Source organism: Hydra vulgaris, chromosome 14 (assembly GCF_038396675.1).
Source record: "Hydra vulgaris chromosome 14, alternate assembly HydraT2T_AEP".
Classification (NCBI taxonomy): Eukaryota; Metazoa; Cnidaria; class Hydrozoa; order Anthoathecata; family Hydridae; genus Hydra; species Hydra vulgaris.
This window is the reverse complement of record NC_088933.1, coordinates 24,318,172-24,334,546: the sequence shown is the minus strand read 5'-3', so window position 1 is coordinate 24,334,546 and position 16,375 is coordinate 24,318,172. Positions and strand designations below refer to the sequence as shown.

The window sequence follows — 16,375 nt, the reverse complement described above, 5'->3', positions numbered from 1 at the left end:
TAGAATGTATGTTTTTTTACTGTAAACAAACTTTATTCATTTATTGTTTAACTAATTTGTTCAATGAATTATTTATTAAATTTCTATTTTTTTTTAATATTTTTTCTAACAGCTACAGTCTTGCCAAAACATAATAAAAATTAATATTTTAACGATTTTGTACTCAACAAAATACTATACTTTAATAGCATTTCTTAATGTGCTTTATTGAAAAAAAAAAAAAAAAAAAGGAAATTATATATGGAAACATTCCTACAGTATTACATGTATTGCTTTATAATATATTATATTTATATACTGATATTATGCTGTTAAATATTTGATGCGCGATATAATGATTAAAGGTTATTCATCTTCAAAATTATACTAAAGCGTGCAATTATTAAATTCAGAACAATGAACATCTTTTTAAAACTTGTCACTAACACATTTTAAAATTATATTTTTTGGGTAAATACACGAAGTAATGATAGTATTAATTAAAAACATCAACAAACGAGTCAAAATTTTTCTCATCAATTTTAAATTTTACATCAAGGACTGTTTGCAAGCTAGACTTTTGCCATTTTATCACAGTCACGATGTCCCCTGCTGGTTCTGGCCTGATCTTGCTTCTTTTCATTATTTTTAAAAGACCGTAGAGTGGTAAAATTCGAGAGACATATCAAAATCATACCAAAAAGCTTGATTCCGCCAATCTGCCTACAGTTCCATCCCATTAAGAAATTTTGGGGAGTTTGCAAAGAATATTTGCAAAAGAGTGACAAAACAATAAGTAATGCTAAAGATTAGAGAGTGGACATTAGTAGGAAAAAAAATTGCCAAAGACACTGTGCAGAAGTTGATGCCGTCGATTAGCATAAATGCTAGCTTATTTATTTGAAACAATTAAAAATACTAAAAAAAAAAAAGAATTTTTACAATCTTCAAGATCATTAGATTAAAATAAATATTGATAATAAATATCGAAAATAAAATTTTTTTTTGGAATTTTTCATCGCTTTGAATTTAACAATTTTACCCAGTGGACACGGGGCGTACAAAGACGTCTTTTAAACATCTTTGGAGCATTTTAAACGCCTTTTGAATGTTTTGGATGTCTTTTGAACATTCAAAAGATGTCTTTTTTAGTTTCCGTGTCCACTGAGTAGAATTAAATCTAATATTAGAACTAAAACTCTACTTTTTGGTAAATAATAAATCAAAAAATATATATATTTATCCAAGACATTTTTACTTTCAAATGTAATGTCCAGTAGTAAAGTAGTGATAATAATACAATATACTTGCAGAGTTGTTAACAAGGTCAAAAGTAGCAAGGCTAAGGCAAAGGCCAAGACCACATGTCACAAGGCCAAGACCAAGGTCAAAAGTTACAAGATTAAGGACAAGGCCAAGGCCACATGTTACAAGGCCAAGGTTAGGAATAAGAGTTTCAATGCCAAGGCCTACGCAAACTGTAGATAGCAAGTGCTATGACAATAAAACCACATGTTGTCAAATTAGATCAAGGTAATGCGCAGAATTCAACGAAGTCAATAAGAAAATATACTTGTAGATATATATGAAAGCTGAAAACAAAAATACATAAAAATAAAGAATGAAAACTTTTAACTTTTTTATTCTGGTATTTTTTTTTGAAGGCTAAAGCCAAAACAATCAAGGCCAAGGCCAAAAATTTCAAGACCAAAATCAAGGCTAAGACCAAAAGTTTCAAGGCCGAGGCCAAGGTCCTAATTTTTGGCCTTAAGGTAAGGCCAAGGCCAAGGATAAGGACTAACAACTCTGCAAACTTGTAATCATAAAAGTTGGTTAAAAATTAATTGCTGTAATTGGTTTGGATTTGGGTTGGCAAATGTGATCAAAAAAAATATTTCAAAACTTGCGATTTTTGTTCATAAAGTACGAGAGCCTGAGCCAAGCCGGACATTCTTAGGAGCCGGAACTGAGCTATAAAAAAACATTCGGCTCCACAAGCCTGTTATCTAGATATGAAAAACTTTTATTATAATAAAGAAAAAAATTTTTTTATCATTGTTCTTTGATTTTTCTTCTTTTTCAGAAAAAACTGTTAAAATTTAAGTCATCATTTTGCTTTGCTTTTATGTTTTAAGATTTTCATCCATTACTCATTAATGAATTGATTACTAGTCAATCATAACTAAATGTTTGGCACCTAACCTAGTTCTGTAAATTTATAGCCTATTTTCAAATTTCCTTGTAATGGTTGAAATATAAAGATAAAAAAATTATTTATACAACTTTCTTAATTCTTATAGAAAATCTCTCTTATATTTCTTTTATTTGTACTTTATTACTATAGCATCTTTATTTACACTTTTTATATACAAAATATAGATACTAATACTAATAATTTGAAACCACCATCAAAAGCAAAAAAAATGTTAACGATAATCTTAATATTAATTGATTATATAAGCAATGCTTATATAATTAACTAGTACTAATAGTATTTTGATTATTGACATCATTTTTCCCATTTAACAAATGTATACAAATTACATACCTTAAATCAGAATTACAGTCCATATTTGTACACTTCCCCTGATTTTCTGGTATCGTACTAAGAAAAAAAATATTTCCACATCTCTATAAAACATATATAATTTCAACTACTATTATAATGACTTATTTAAAATTAAATAAAACATGTTTTAAAAGACATATTAATGTGCACTTGTTCTAGAGCTCTATTACTGGTATTCAGACACTAGAACTCTTTTGATGGAGTAACCAGGTCAAAATTTTTATTTTTTATTTTAGGTCAGATCATTTTTCAACTACTTACTATAAATGTTTCGCCTAAATGAACTATAAGTTAAGACTTTAAATAAACATAATGCACAAAAATAAATTATATTTAGGTTTCAATTTTTGACTTGAAAACTAAGGTTTTGGGTAAAAAAATGGTAAACACGATTTGCTACAACTTTTGATTGGTTAATCAGATTGACTGAAAAACATCTTCAAAATTGATTATAAAATATATGCTGTTTCTAAGAAGATATGAGAACTGTAATGCAAATGCAAAACTTAAAGATACAAAAAATGAAAAAAAATGTATGAAAAAAGCTACAGATATTTAAAAAAAATGGTTTAACCCAGAGCTCATATTTGGGTTTAACTCTACTCTGGATAACCAATTTGATAAAGCAAAGTGTAAGTTAGAAAGTGTGACATAATTTCTTTTGAAGAGTAGAGATAGTGTTCCTTTTAATGCTTTTGTTGCACATTGTCAAGGCCGCACAAGGAGCCCTTGTGCGGCCTTGACAATGTGCAACAAAAGCATTAAAAGGAACACTATCTCTACTCTTCAAAAATGTTATGATTTAGGGTTAATTAACAGGACTGACACAATTACATAGCTCATTGCTTAGGAGGCCGTGCTCTATCTATGAATGAGTCAAATTCTCTTTAAACTTAAATCATACCAAAAGTAACCCAAAAATATTAAGCATAAAAAACCATACCCGCCACCTAACTGTATATATATCTTTTACAAATACTTGTGATCTGCAAAGCAATGTTCCATCAGGGTAATTCCATGTCAAATCAGCAGGCTCATTTCATCGCATGTTTTGGATTTTGCTAATTTTTTTATGTTATAAGGTTTATGAAAATTAAAAAAATCTGAAATTTGGAACCTCCCTTATGGTTCTTGAGATATTCAGGATTCAATTTTCTTATTTATGCTGACTCAGCATTTTTTTTGTTAATACTTTTTTGTTGTTAAAGGCTCAAAGTATGGGGAGGGGGCAATTAGGCCTCAATCCCCTCCCCCTTCCAAAAAATAAATAAATTATATTAATTATAAAATTAGTTATATTTTCCAAATTAAATATTTTTCCAAAATTGAAAACTTTGGTGGCCTTATGGAGCAATAATTAGAAAAAATATTTTATTTATTGAAGCTAATTTTTTTTGTAAAAGACCAACATTTTTTTTAAGTATAGAAACTTTACTAGGCTGTAATCCAAATGCATTTATAAAAGACATTTTTTGTAAAAGGCTTTATTTATAAAAGACATATTTTTTTCTTTCATAGATAAAACCTTTTTATATATTATATATTTGCTTCTCATTATTATATTTTTGCTTCTGATTTCATGTTGTAAATACTAGTTTCCTGTTACTTTGCAGAATTTTTATATTTACTTAACTAATTAATAAATGTTAAATAATTAAGATATTCCTGTTGTACCTGGGTGGAAATTATGCACTAGTTGTTCATAAGGGTACATAAGGTTACCTTATACGAAAGGCTAGAAAAGCTAAAAAAAACATGGAATTTTGTATAAACCATCATTAAAAAAAGGAAAGTTGCTTTCCTATGAAACCATTAATCTATGAAACCATTAATAGTTCATAGCTTTTATCAAAGTGACGAGTAAACACAAATGATGCCTGGAAAAAAAAATTTGTCAGTATAGGGTACAGGCAACACATGCAAAAAAGACTAATATTTGATGATGGGAGTATTTTGATTAATCTAAAAAACTTCATGTAGTATTTAAATCTGAACACTCTAATTTAAATGTTGGATTTTCAATGTTTTGTAGCCTTTGCCCAAGATGGTGTGTAACCACAAACTCGCCTGGCACTCACAGTGTTTGTGTCTGTATCTAACATCAGAATGTTAAGTTGTTAACTGATACTCTAAAAATTGACAAAGATTATAGAGATTTAATGGGAATGATTGTTTACAATTGGGATAATCTAGAATGCATGTTACATCGATATCTACTATGTGTCCTGGCTTTAAAAGAATTCTTAACAGGAAAATTTGACAACAGTGATAAGGAAATAACAATTAATCAATGGGAAGGTACTGATAGAACTACACTGATCAATCAAAAAATCAATATTGAAGATGTTATTGACTTTATATGCAATAAAATAGATAAACTTAGATCTTATTCATTTATAGCTAAAAGTCAGGCCAAGTACCTCAAAGGCTGTAAAGATTTTTTAAATCACAATGAGTGTATAATATTGGGTGACTTTGCAGAGAACTTTCAATTTATTGTTCAGGATGAGGTGCAAAGTTACTAAAGGAATAAACCAAAATGTACACTACATTCTATTATTATATACTATAAATCAAATGGTAAACTGATATCTAAGTCATTTTGCTTTCTTTCTTATGAAGTTGAGCATGATGTATAGTTATATGTAAATATATGTATTTTATATACTTTGTATATAAAATACAACAGCTCATTATCAATTACATTAAAGCAAAAATTCTACAAATTAATAATATTAAAAACTTCACTGATGGATGTGCAGCACAATATAAAAACTTTAAGAACTTTTATTTATCTTTATCATCACAAAGAAAATTTTGATATTGATGCTGAATGGTTGTTTTTTTTTTGCCACAAGCCATGGTAAATCTGCTTGTGATGGTACTGGGGGCACAGTAAAAAGACTAACTGCACAAGCCAGTTTAAAAAGGACAATGACTGGACAGATTTTAGATGAAGATAAGATGTTTAAATTTTGTGTAACCAATATAAAAAACATTTAATTCATTTTGGTTTATAAAACAGAAATAAATGAAGTTCGATCATCATTATAACAGTTTACTATGGGAAGAATCTTGCCAGGAACAAGATAAATATGAACAAGAAAATATGTGTTGGGTCCCATCAAATCATGTTTAAGTACCATTAATCTGCCATCTACAACAAATGGTCGCATATATAAAATTTCAGAAACTGAGTTAGATGCAAAAATATATGGTATAAATATCAAAATTATTGAAAAAAAAAATAAAGATTTATAGAAAAATTTTTAATGCATTATTATTTTTATATTTGTATGTTATTTTTTGTAATTTTATGTGAGTATGAGTAATTGGCACAATTTGGCTACAAAATTCTCCTAGTCACTTTTCTTTATGTTTTTAACAAATTGAAAGAAAAAAAAAAAGGGGGGGGGTTAGTAAAATGCTTTACTAACCTTCCCTTTAGACCATGATTCTTCCCCAGGTACAAAAAAAAAAAAAATAAAATATAAATTTATTATTGCCCTCAAAAAGACTTTAACAATATCTTTTTACAACATAAAATTAAAGCTAATTTTGTCAAGATATAGCTAATTTTGTCATAAATAGGTTAGCAACCTTATATTTTATGCTGACTCAGCATATATATAAGTTTTACTTAAAAGGCTGCATTTAGAAAAGTTGAAAACTGCAGTAATATATTTTTTAATTATAGTGATGTTTGTTACCTATATTGTAAGTTATAACAATGCCTCAAACAAAATGATCAAGGTGGCATCACCATTTTGATCATCGAAATACCCCAAAATATATGCCTTTATTATCTAATTTACATGTAATTATGGTGGTAAAAAAAATTTTCAATTTAAAATTTTGTTCCGTCATGTGGAAGATTGTCTATGTACAAATTTCAGGATGATACCTCATTTGGTTCATAAAATATTGCTTTTTAATAACAAAAAAGTATTAACAACAAAAAAAGCTGAGTCAGCATAAATAAGAAAATTGAATCCTGAATATCTCGAGAACCATAAGGGGTTGGAGGTTCCAAATTTCAGATTTTCTAAATTTTTATAAACCCTATAACATAAAAAAATTAGCAAAATCCAAAACATGGGATGACGTTTCATGCTTTTTTTTCTACTGATTTGACACGGAATTACCCATCAGTTAAATCTCACCTCTTGGAAAATTCACCAGACTTGCTTGCTTTTAGTAAGACTAATTTAAGTTCTCATACCCATTGAATCATAGACTCTAAAAGTCACATGCTTGGCGAGGGGGTATAAATACATATCAACTCGCCTATTCGTCGTGAAATCAGGTTTGAATTCTTTGACTATTCTTTTATGACTCAATCACTTACACAGAACTTTGATAACAAACAGCTGTTTATTATTGTAAGAAATCAATGTAAAAAGGTGCTGCCTGATGCTAAGCTTCATTATTCTCAGTTCATTAAATCTCATATCTCAGAAGTTAGGTTTTATAGACTTGGAAAATCTTCAACAGCATCATTAACAAGGGTAGGTCTAACAGTATCCCTGTTCATACATTTGGTGTGCATTGTCAAGACCACATTGGAAGCACTTTGTTATAGCTTAGGGTTTATTAATAGTTATGAGGCAATTGCTTCGACTACTAGATAGTCTACTGAGTACTATCAGTGCTTTGAGTTTTTTAACCAATTTAAATGACTAAAATATCAAAAATTGTAAAACACAAAAAAGAACTCTTCTACGGCTTGTGGTCTAGACAAAATTCCTGTCGCAGTCTTACAAAATTGTTCTCCAGAACTTTCTTCGATTCTTTCTAAACTATTTAATAAGTGCCTGATTAGTCTTGTTTTCCTTCCTGTTGGAAAATGGCATCTGTTGTTCCAATTATTATCCAATCAGTCTTCTTTCTGTTATTAGTAAAGTCTTTGAGTCTTTGATAAACATCATCTCTCATTTGATAAACATCATTTCACATCTCATTTTGAGTCAAATAAATTACTGTCAGATAATCAATACGGTTTTTGATCCCCTTGCTCTACAGCTGATGTGCTAATTGCTGTGACAAAAAGATTTTATCATACATTAGATGGAGGCGGAGAGGCTAGGGCTACTGGTCTTGACATATCTAAAGCTTTTGACAAAGCTTGGCATGCTAGTCTTCTCCATAAGCTTGTTTCAAATGGTGTATCTGAGAAAATTTTTGAAATTATCAAATCGTATCTTTTTAACTGCTTTGTTAAAGTCATCCTCAAAGGCCACAACTCTTCTTCATTTCTAGTAACTTCTGGGGTACCTCAAGGTTCTATCCTTGGTCCTGTTTTGCTTCTCATCTACATTACAACCTTACATCTAAACAACAGCCTTACATCTAAAGTAGCTCTTTTTGCTGATGACTCAACTTTAAACTGCTATCTTCACAAAAAATTTTCTCTTTTTCAATCGCTTAGAACAGGCAGGCAATCTTGAATCTGATCTCACTTCTTCTGTAATAGATTGGGGCTCGCAGTAGCTTGTAAACTTTAATCCCAATAAAACTCAGTTATTTACTGCAAATAACTATCGCAAGACTGTTAACATTGATGAATGGCAACCCTCTCATTAAGTCCTCTTCTTTATGTCTTCTTGAATTATTGTTCATAATGACCTTTCATAGAAACCATATATACAATTGATTGCTAAATTAGCATCTGCTAAGGTTGCCTCTCTTTATCGTGCTCGCCATTTTCTTACTCCTGATTTCATTCCAAATCTTTACAAATCTCTTATTTGTCCCTGTATGGAATACTGTTGTCATTTGGGTTGGTACTTCTAATAATGCCTTTTTTTCTAGATAAGATTTTCCAAAAACGCATTGTAAACGTAGTTGGACCCACTCAATCTTTGAACCTCATTCCCATTAGTGTAAAGTTGCATCTCTTTCTCTTTTCTACAAATACTGTACTAAATGTACATGGTCTGCAAATACTAAACTAAATGTAGATGGTCGCTGCTTAAAGAGCTATCGCCTCTATTTCCATTAACTTAAAACTTAAATCTCCCTCTTCATTCAGTCTTATTTACTGTACCTGTCTCAGCATACTCTAAAAAATTTTATTCATCTATTTTTTCCCCACACTTTAACTTTCTCCCATCTTCATGTTTTCCTGACTCATATGACACAACTTTTCAAGTCTTTTCAACTTTTCAAAAATGCAAAGGTTTGAGAAATTGCAAAAAAAAAAAAAAGAAAAGATAAAAAGTGTCACATCAAAAATCACCTCACCTCAACTTATTTCAAATTTTAATACAATCAAACATTATGGTTATAAAATTACACCCAAAAAATTTAATGCTAACATATATCAAATAGATTTTTTATAATTATCAAATAGTTATATTTTTATGAATAAAGATTTTGTCTTAAAAGAGAACCTGGTTCGATCACCATCTCTTAGATTATCACTGCACATGTACTGCAAAACAATCTCACAATTAGAGTTCTTTTCACCACAAGAATGTTGATTTGTCCATTCAATTGTTAGCTGTGATCCTTCAATATAGTACAAGTTGCCAACATTGTATCCACCACGGTTGTTATTTTGTGAATCAAACATGCTTCATTATAAAAATAAAAAATACTATGATAAACAATATAGACAAAACAAAAACAAAAAATACATTCTTGAGTGTTTTATTTATTGTGCTTTTTAAACAAGTTTGTTAAAAAAATAGTATAATGGTTTAAATAATTAAAAAAAAAAATCATAGGGGCATAATGAAATAGAGTTAGGGTTTTAACACCAGTCAGACAACAATTAAAAGCTTGTACGAATCTTGTTATGAAAAAATATGTAAAATTAAGATTGGGGTGAAGATTTATGATAAATATTAAAAGATGTGATATATTGAAGTTAGAGGAGGCTTCAATGACTATGCATTATAAAATGTAAAGCCATTGACGTTGGATAGTTTCTGTTTGCAGAATATGCACTTAAGAAGTACCTGTACAGAAGTTATTACAATCAATATTTAAAAACAAATTAATAATCTATATTTAAAATGTCATTGAGAACAATATTTGTGAAATAACATTTTTAAAGGTAAATTTAAATGTAGATGCAAATTTTATTGCAGATCAAAGGTTATCAAAAGTTCATTAACAGTCAAAAAAAAGAATATAAAATTTTTTTTTTTAATATCAGAGAAAAAAATATTGTTGCTTGTCTTTGCATGAATGAATTTGTCAACTACAATAGATTTAAAAACCAGTTTTGTAAATCTATAATAAAAAGTGATAGGGCACTATAAAATTTGCCCAAAAGTGGTGTACAATAAAATTTGCCCATGTGATGTACAAATAAAGATTAAAGAAATTAAAAAATATATAAGAGATTGACAAGTAAATAATAAAAATGAACTTGCTTACTTGTTATTATTATGAAAAATATAATAATAACAAGTAAGCAAATAACAAAGCAAAATAAAATAAAAATAAACTGTCAAATAAAATGTCAATTATTCTTACCAAATTTATATTTTTATCAAAGGAAATATATTTTCCTCACTATAATATATTCAACACATTTTATCACCTACTATTCCTTGTTAAAAAGTGTTTTGCTGTACAATTTTAATTTGTGCTTGTGATCCTCAAGGGAATTCCAGAAACGGTAATTCTTGGGAATTTCGTTGGTCAATTCCTGTTCCCGTTTTTTTTTTCGAGAAATTCCCGGGAATTTTTCTTAAATACAAATATGTAGATTATCATTTTTTAAAGATATATTTAAAGTTTATAGTTGTAATTGCAGGTATAGTTAAAGTTTAAAACTTTTTTTATACCTGGAAATACACTTTACAGGTGTTAAAAAAGTTTTAATCTTTAAATATACCTGCAATTCTATGTATCAAAATGAATCTTCATAAATTTTACTCTAAAGTCTACCTGTAGTTGGTGGTGCAATTATTGCAATATAAAAATGCGTAAAATTAATTAGTAATTAGTTTTTCAATATTTTTTAAAGTGTAAAGTGCATTGTGCAAGTTTTTTTAAAAGAAAGTGAAAAAGTTATTTTCGACAAATTATCAAAGGTAAATATAGTACATATTATGTTATTTCTTTTTCTAAATCTGTTTCTTTTTTTTTATTTCTTCATTTCTTTTTTCTTCATATCTTATCTTTTAATTTTAAATAGCATGTCTTTTGTGTGGAAGCAATTCAAAAAGGAAATGGGCAACAAAGCACGCTGTGACGTAGACTTGGGCGATCGAAAGTGTAGTGCTGTTCTCAATTGTGCTGGAGGTTCAATGAAGGGTTTGATAGAACATCTAAAGCGTATTCATCAGATACTTGATCCATTGAAATCTGGATCGACAACTAGCAACCTTATGGTTGGCTCAACGAAGCACAAGCAGCACTGACAATCCTCCAGTAAAGAGGCAAAAGCTGATGACAGATTTTACTAGAGCATCATTTGAGGAAACCATTTCTAAAGAAGTTGCTTTAAATGGATTGAACTTCAAAAAGATCATCAACTCAGATATAACAGCAGAGCATGTGAACGAGAAGTTTCCAACAAAAAACTTCCCAAAGAATGGATCTAGTGTTGCAAAGATTGTCATGAAGACTCAAGGCTAAAATAAAATCGTGGATTCAAACTCATCTAGCTGAAGGACATTTCTTTTCAACAACCCTTGATAAATGAACTTCTATTGCAGGGCGACATTTCTTGAACATTAATCTTCATTATTTTGAAAATGGTGTTGATAAAGAAATCAATTTGTGCATGGTTCCAATTTATGGAAGTGCAACTGCTCTTAACATCAAAAAACTAGTAAGTTGATATTATAATCTTTTTCTTTTTTTAGGTTTCTAATCATTTTATTTTTTATTTTTTTATTAACAGCTCGAAGCAAGATTGATGGAATTTGGCTTGGATCCAGAGAAACACATTGTTGGCACTTCTGGTGATGGTGCGAGCGCTATGGTACCATTTGGTTCTATGATCGCATCAGAATATGTTCAGTGCAGCGATCATGGAACTCATCTGGGTGTTACTAAAGTTCTTTATCTAAAGAAACAGTCAGCAGATGCTCCAGTGGATGACAACGACGATGATGTCTTTTTTGTTGAGTGTGGAAATGAAGATAAACCTGATGAAGATGTACCTGATGCCGGCGAGGACACAGAATCAGATGATGAAGAGGAGGCCAATTCACTTCAAATGTTTTTTGCTTATCAATCAACTATCACCAAATTGAGAAAAATCGTGAGCCCTATCCTTTACTTGCACGACATCAACAGCATCAATGAGCCGAATCACTTTGCTACATCGACTGTTGCAGCTATGAGCAAACTTGCAGTGAAACTGATGGAAAGACTCTTCAGTACTGAAAATGATGATTGTGTGGAACAACCTGAACAGCAAGAAGAACCATCAGCATCAACATCACAGCAGGTTCAAAGAAGTTTAGCTGAACAACTGACACTTGCCTTGAAAGCTTCAAGAGAGGTCACCAACAAGCAGGCAGGCAAAGTTATTGAATACAAAAAGGAGATGCAGGTATATGCGAAGACAAAAGTACGCTCACCAACTCTAGATATACTTTTCGAGGGACTGAAGACAATACAAGCAACATCAGTAGCTGCAGAACATTGTTTTTCGGAAGCAAATATTCTTGTGAGCAAAGTTTGCAACCGTCTTTGTGATGAGAACATCGATGCTATTTCTTTTCTTAAATGTTATTTCCAAAATAAATTAATAAAGTAGATTTAAACATAAATTTTGAGTTCTTTGTATTGTTTTTGTATTTTTTGATTAAAAATTTTCAGGTTTTAGAAAGAAAAAAAATATTTCAAAGCTCATTCCGGTAAGGGTAATTAATTCCCGGGAATGAGCTTTTTCATTCCCGATATTCCCGAAATTGAAACTCCCGGGAATTTGAGGATCACTAATTTGCATACAAAACTATAAATTACATACATAAACATGATTATTGATATGCCAAAACATATCTTTTGGAATAGTTTAACTATGGTATCAAAAACTTCGACATCAAAAATGACGACATCAAAAACTGCCTTTTGATATAATTTAGACTATGTTTATTCAGAGAGTAATATATGGTAACTATTGCAAAAAATTCTAAAGATTTGATAAAATGACTGCCAGAAAAGCTGCAATATTTTTTAATATTTCTTTAAAAATATCGAGATGATTTTTCTTATAAATTATAAAGATAAATCTTAAAAAGACAGAGTGGCTCTGATTTAATGTTATATGTTTTATACAACAAATTTGCATATCAAAAAAAAAAAGTAACAGAAATTCAAACAGCATAAATGACATTTAAAAGCAACATTTTTATTTTAAACCTACAATAAACAACTTTGTTATGCAAATTTTGTAAAAGTTAAAATCAGAGACCTTTTTTAAAATAAAAAGTATTCAAAAACAGGCTAATTATTTATTAAAGAAACAAGCTAAATAAATAGAATAAATAAATTAACAAAAATAGACAAAGTTTAATAACAGTTAATTATTTTATTTATTATTACTTTTATTTATTATCAATTTTATTTAATATTAAGACATATTTTAAAAAATCAGTTTTTATTTTTTCTTAACATCTAATAAAGTTATGACTAAAAAAGATTTACATGTAAGCATAAATTCCAAAATCTCTTTTTATATTTATTTTGTAACACTTTGAAAATTCCTTTTTATAGATTTCATAGTTTAAAGTAATTAGAAATCAAATTTAACGGAATAAATAACTGAGAAATTTATTTACTAAGTGCTGAATTACAAAAAACTTTATATACACTGTTTCGGGCATAGATCTGGATTTTCTTGGAAATGAAAATATCTCTACCGATTACAAAAATTTAATTTTTATAAATGTGACTTACAATTTATTTTATAAAATTTATTACAGATTTTTTTTTTTTTTTGTAAAAACAACCATTTTCATATAGTAGAAAATTGTTTCAAATTTAATTTTTTTGAATCATATAAAATTTTTTATTAAGAATCATATAAAATTTTTTATTAAGAATCATATAAAATTTTTTATTAAGAATCATATAAAAATTTTTATTAAGAATCATATAAAAACAAAGACTTAAAAATCAACATGAAGTGAAAATGTACAACATAAGAATGCCTTAAAACATGCACCTCACTTTAAAAATCAAATAATAAAAAATATACTCTAGTTACGAAATATTTAAGAGCAAGGACAAAGTTTTTTTAATGGAATTCGATTTTTTTTATCTAAAATAATTTTCATGTTTTTTAAGGAACTTTTTTTTTTGCAATTTCTTATGACAGCATAACTGAATTTCAAATAAAAATATATTTAGTATCACTGAAGTATTTCTGGCTTGGGGAACTAAACAAGTAGAAAAGAGCATGGACCAGAAAAACACCTAAATGACAATTTTTGAGCATCAAAACAACATTACAAAAAACATCAATTTTGCTCTAAATCATTTTTATAGTAGAATATAGTGAATGGCAAGAAATATAATTGTGAATGGCTAATATGTTTGCCCTCAAAAGAAAGCGTTTTTTGCTTTATGGTAAAAGTTTTTAAGCTTTCCAAATACTTCCTTGCAACTAATGATTTGAATGATATGAAAAATTTTGTTTCGCTGTTGAAAAGTCAAAAAAAATTATGTGCGCATCATGAAGCTTAAATGGTTTATTTGGTTCCTAATATATTTTTTTAGAAAAAGGGTCAAATAAGACAATCAATTCTAGAAGACCATCAAAACTTCTATTACTAAATAACTTTTTTGAACCTCTAAATGCAAGATTTTTTTCAAAACCATTTGCCAATATATCTGTTCTTTACTTGTCTCTTTCACTAATTTGCCTCTTTCACTAACTTGTCTCTTTCACTAATGTCTAATTCACTAATAAAAGGTCAGATCAGGTTATCCTGCTACTGGTAACATGTAACCCAGTAAAATCTGCTTCATGTCCTGCTGCCTTGTAGGATACACCTTTTTGTCTATTGCCTTTTTGGCTATTGTCTTGTAGAAGGCCTCCTAGGCAAAGACATAAGAGGTAAATAGATTCTATCTGTTGACCAGCCTCGCACCCCTTCATCATCTATTAGGCTGGCGCAGATGTATTTTTAATACATTGTTTCCAGTTTAGGATGTTGAATGCTGAATCTTCTTGACTCAATGCATGGGTTTTGCTTGTGTCTCTGTTTTTATGACTAGGCAACTCATTCTATTATCTCCTTATGAGGGTACAGCTCTAAAACTCAGTTTTATGGTTCTGAGGCCGGCTGGTAGTCAGGTTTCCCAAATTCTGTGGTAGCTCTCAGAGAGGCTGATTCCATCAACAGCTGAAAAATATCAAAGTATTAGCAGTGCCATGTTGCGCATGGATGGTGTCCCTGTTTGTACTTTTGGTGTGCATTGCGGAGGCCACATTTGGAGCCCTTTGTTACGGCTTAGGCTTTATTAGTAGTAATGAGACAATTGCTTGGGCTATTAAACAGTGTTCTGAGTACTATCTACGCTTTGAGTCAAGTTCTTCAATCTAATTTAAAAATGAATAAAGTACCAAAAACTATAAAACACAAAAAACCATCATCATCACCAAGTTCTCTAAACCTATCATTCACTAATATTCGTGGTCTTTGAAGTAACTTTTCTTCTGTTGAGTCTTATCTCTTGCAAAGTTCACCAGACCTACTTGTTCTTTGTGAGACTAATTTGAGTTCAGCTGTCTCATCTTGTGATCATAGTGTTGATGGCTATCTTCCTCTAATTTGTAAAGACTCCAATAGTCACATGCTTGGCCTGGGCATTTACATTCGTAAGAATTCACCCATTCGTAGTGAAACTAGGTTTGAATCCACAGACTATTCTTTTATGTGCTTTCAATTATCACCACTTCACTCTATAGCCTTTCTCTTTGTTCTATATCGCTCTCCTTCATCTCAAGACTGCACACTTTTTGACGTTATTTCTGATCATATTGACCAAGCCCTCTCTCTTTATCCATCAGCTAATATAGTTGTTGTTGGCGACTTTAATGCTCACCACCCTGAATGGCTTGGCTCTAGTGTCAGTGATTCGGCAGACATTAAAGCCCACAACTTTTGCCTTTCTCAATCCCTAACTCAAATAGTCAACTTTCCAACTCGCTTTCCAGACAACCCGAATCATTTACCTTCTCTACTCGACTTATGTCTTGTTTCTGATCCTAGTCAGTGCTCAGTTTCTTCACATTCACCCTTAGGTGCTTCTGATCACAGTTTGGTCTCTCTAAAACTAATATCTCATTCTTCTTCATCACCTGAATCCCCCTATTATTGAACCTTTTACAACTACAGTAAAGCTGACTGGGATTCTTTCCGTGATTTTCTTTGTGATGGCCCTTGGGTAGAAATCTTTCGTCATCCTGTCGACAAATGTGCTTCTTACATAACTTCGTGGATTCAGGCTGGCATAAAATCTTTTATTCCCTCTCGACAATTCCAGGTCAAGCCTCACTCTCCTCAATGGTTTTCTTCACACTGTGCTGCTGCGATTGCCAATCGAAACTGTTACTTCCATATTTATTAGCAAAACAATTCTCCAGAAAACAGGCGTCTGTTTATTACTGCTAGAAACAACTGTAAAAAGGTTTTGTCTAACGCCAAAACCCGCTATTCTCAGGTCATGAAATCTCGTATCTCATCTCAAAAATTAGTCTCTCATGACTTCTGGAGAATCTTTAATAATATCAATAATAAGGGCAAATCTATAATTCCACCTCTCTTGAATGGTTTAGACTTAGTCACCTCACCTAAAGACAAAGCTGAATTTTTTGCTAAAAACTTTTCATCAATATCATCTCTTGAT

At 30.0% G+C, this 16,375-nt stretch overlaps 1 protein-coding gene across 1 annotated transcript in view; it reads right to left on the bottom strand.

The window, feature by feature from the left end:
* LOC100210880 (protein DD3-3) overlaps positions 1-16,375 on the bottom strand; it is an 86,671-nt gene that overhangs the window by 60,896 nt on the left and 9,400 nt on the right. The window contains exons 3-4 of the mRNA XM_065818261.1: positions 8,941-9,123; positions 2,528-2,584 (exon numbers count right to left, since the gene is read on the bottom strand). Coding sequence (XP_065674333.1) covers positions 2,528-2,584; positions 8,941-9,123 — 240 coding nt within the window. The remainder of the gene's footprint in view (positions 1-2,527; positions 2,585-8,940; positions 9,124-16,375) is intronic.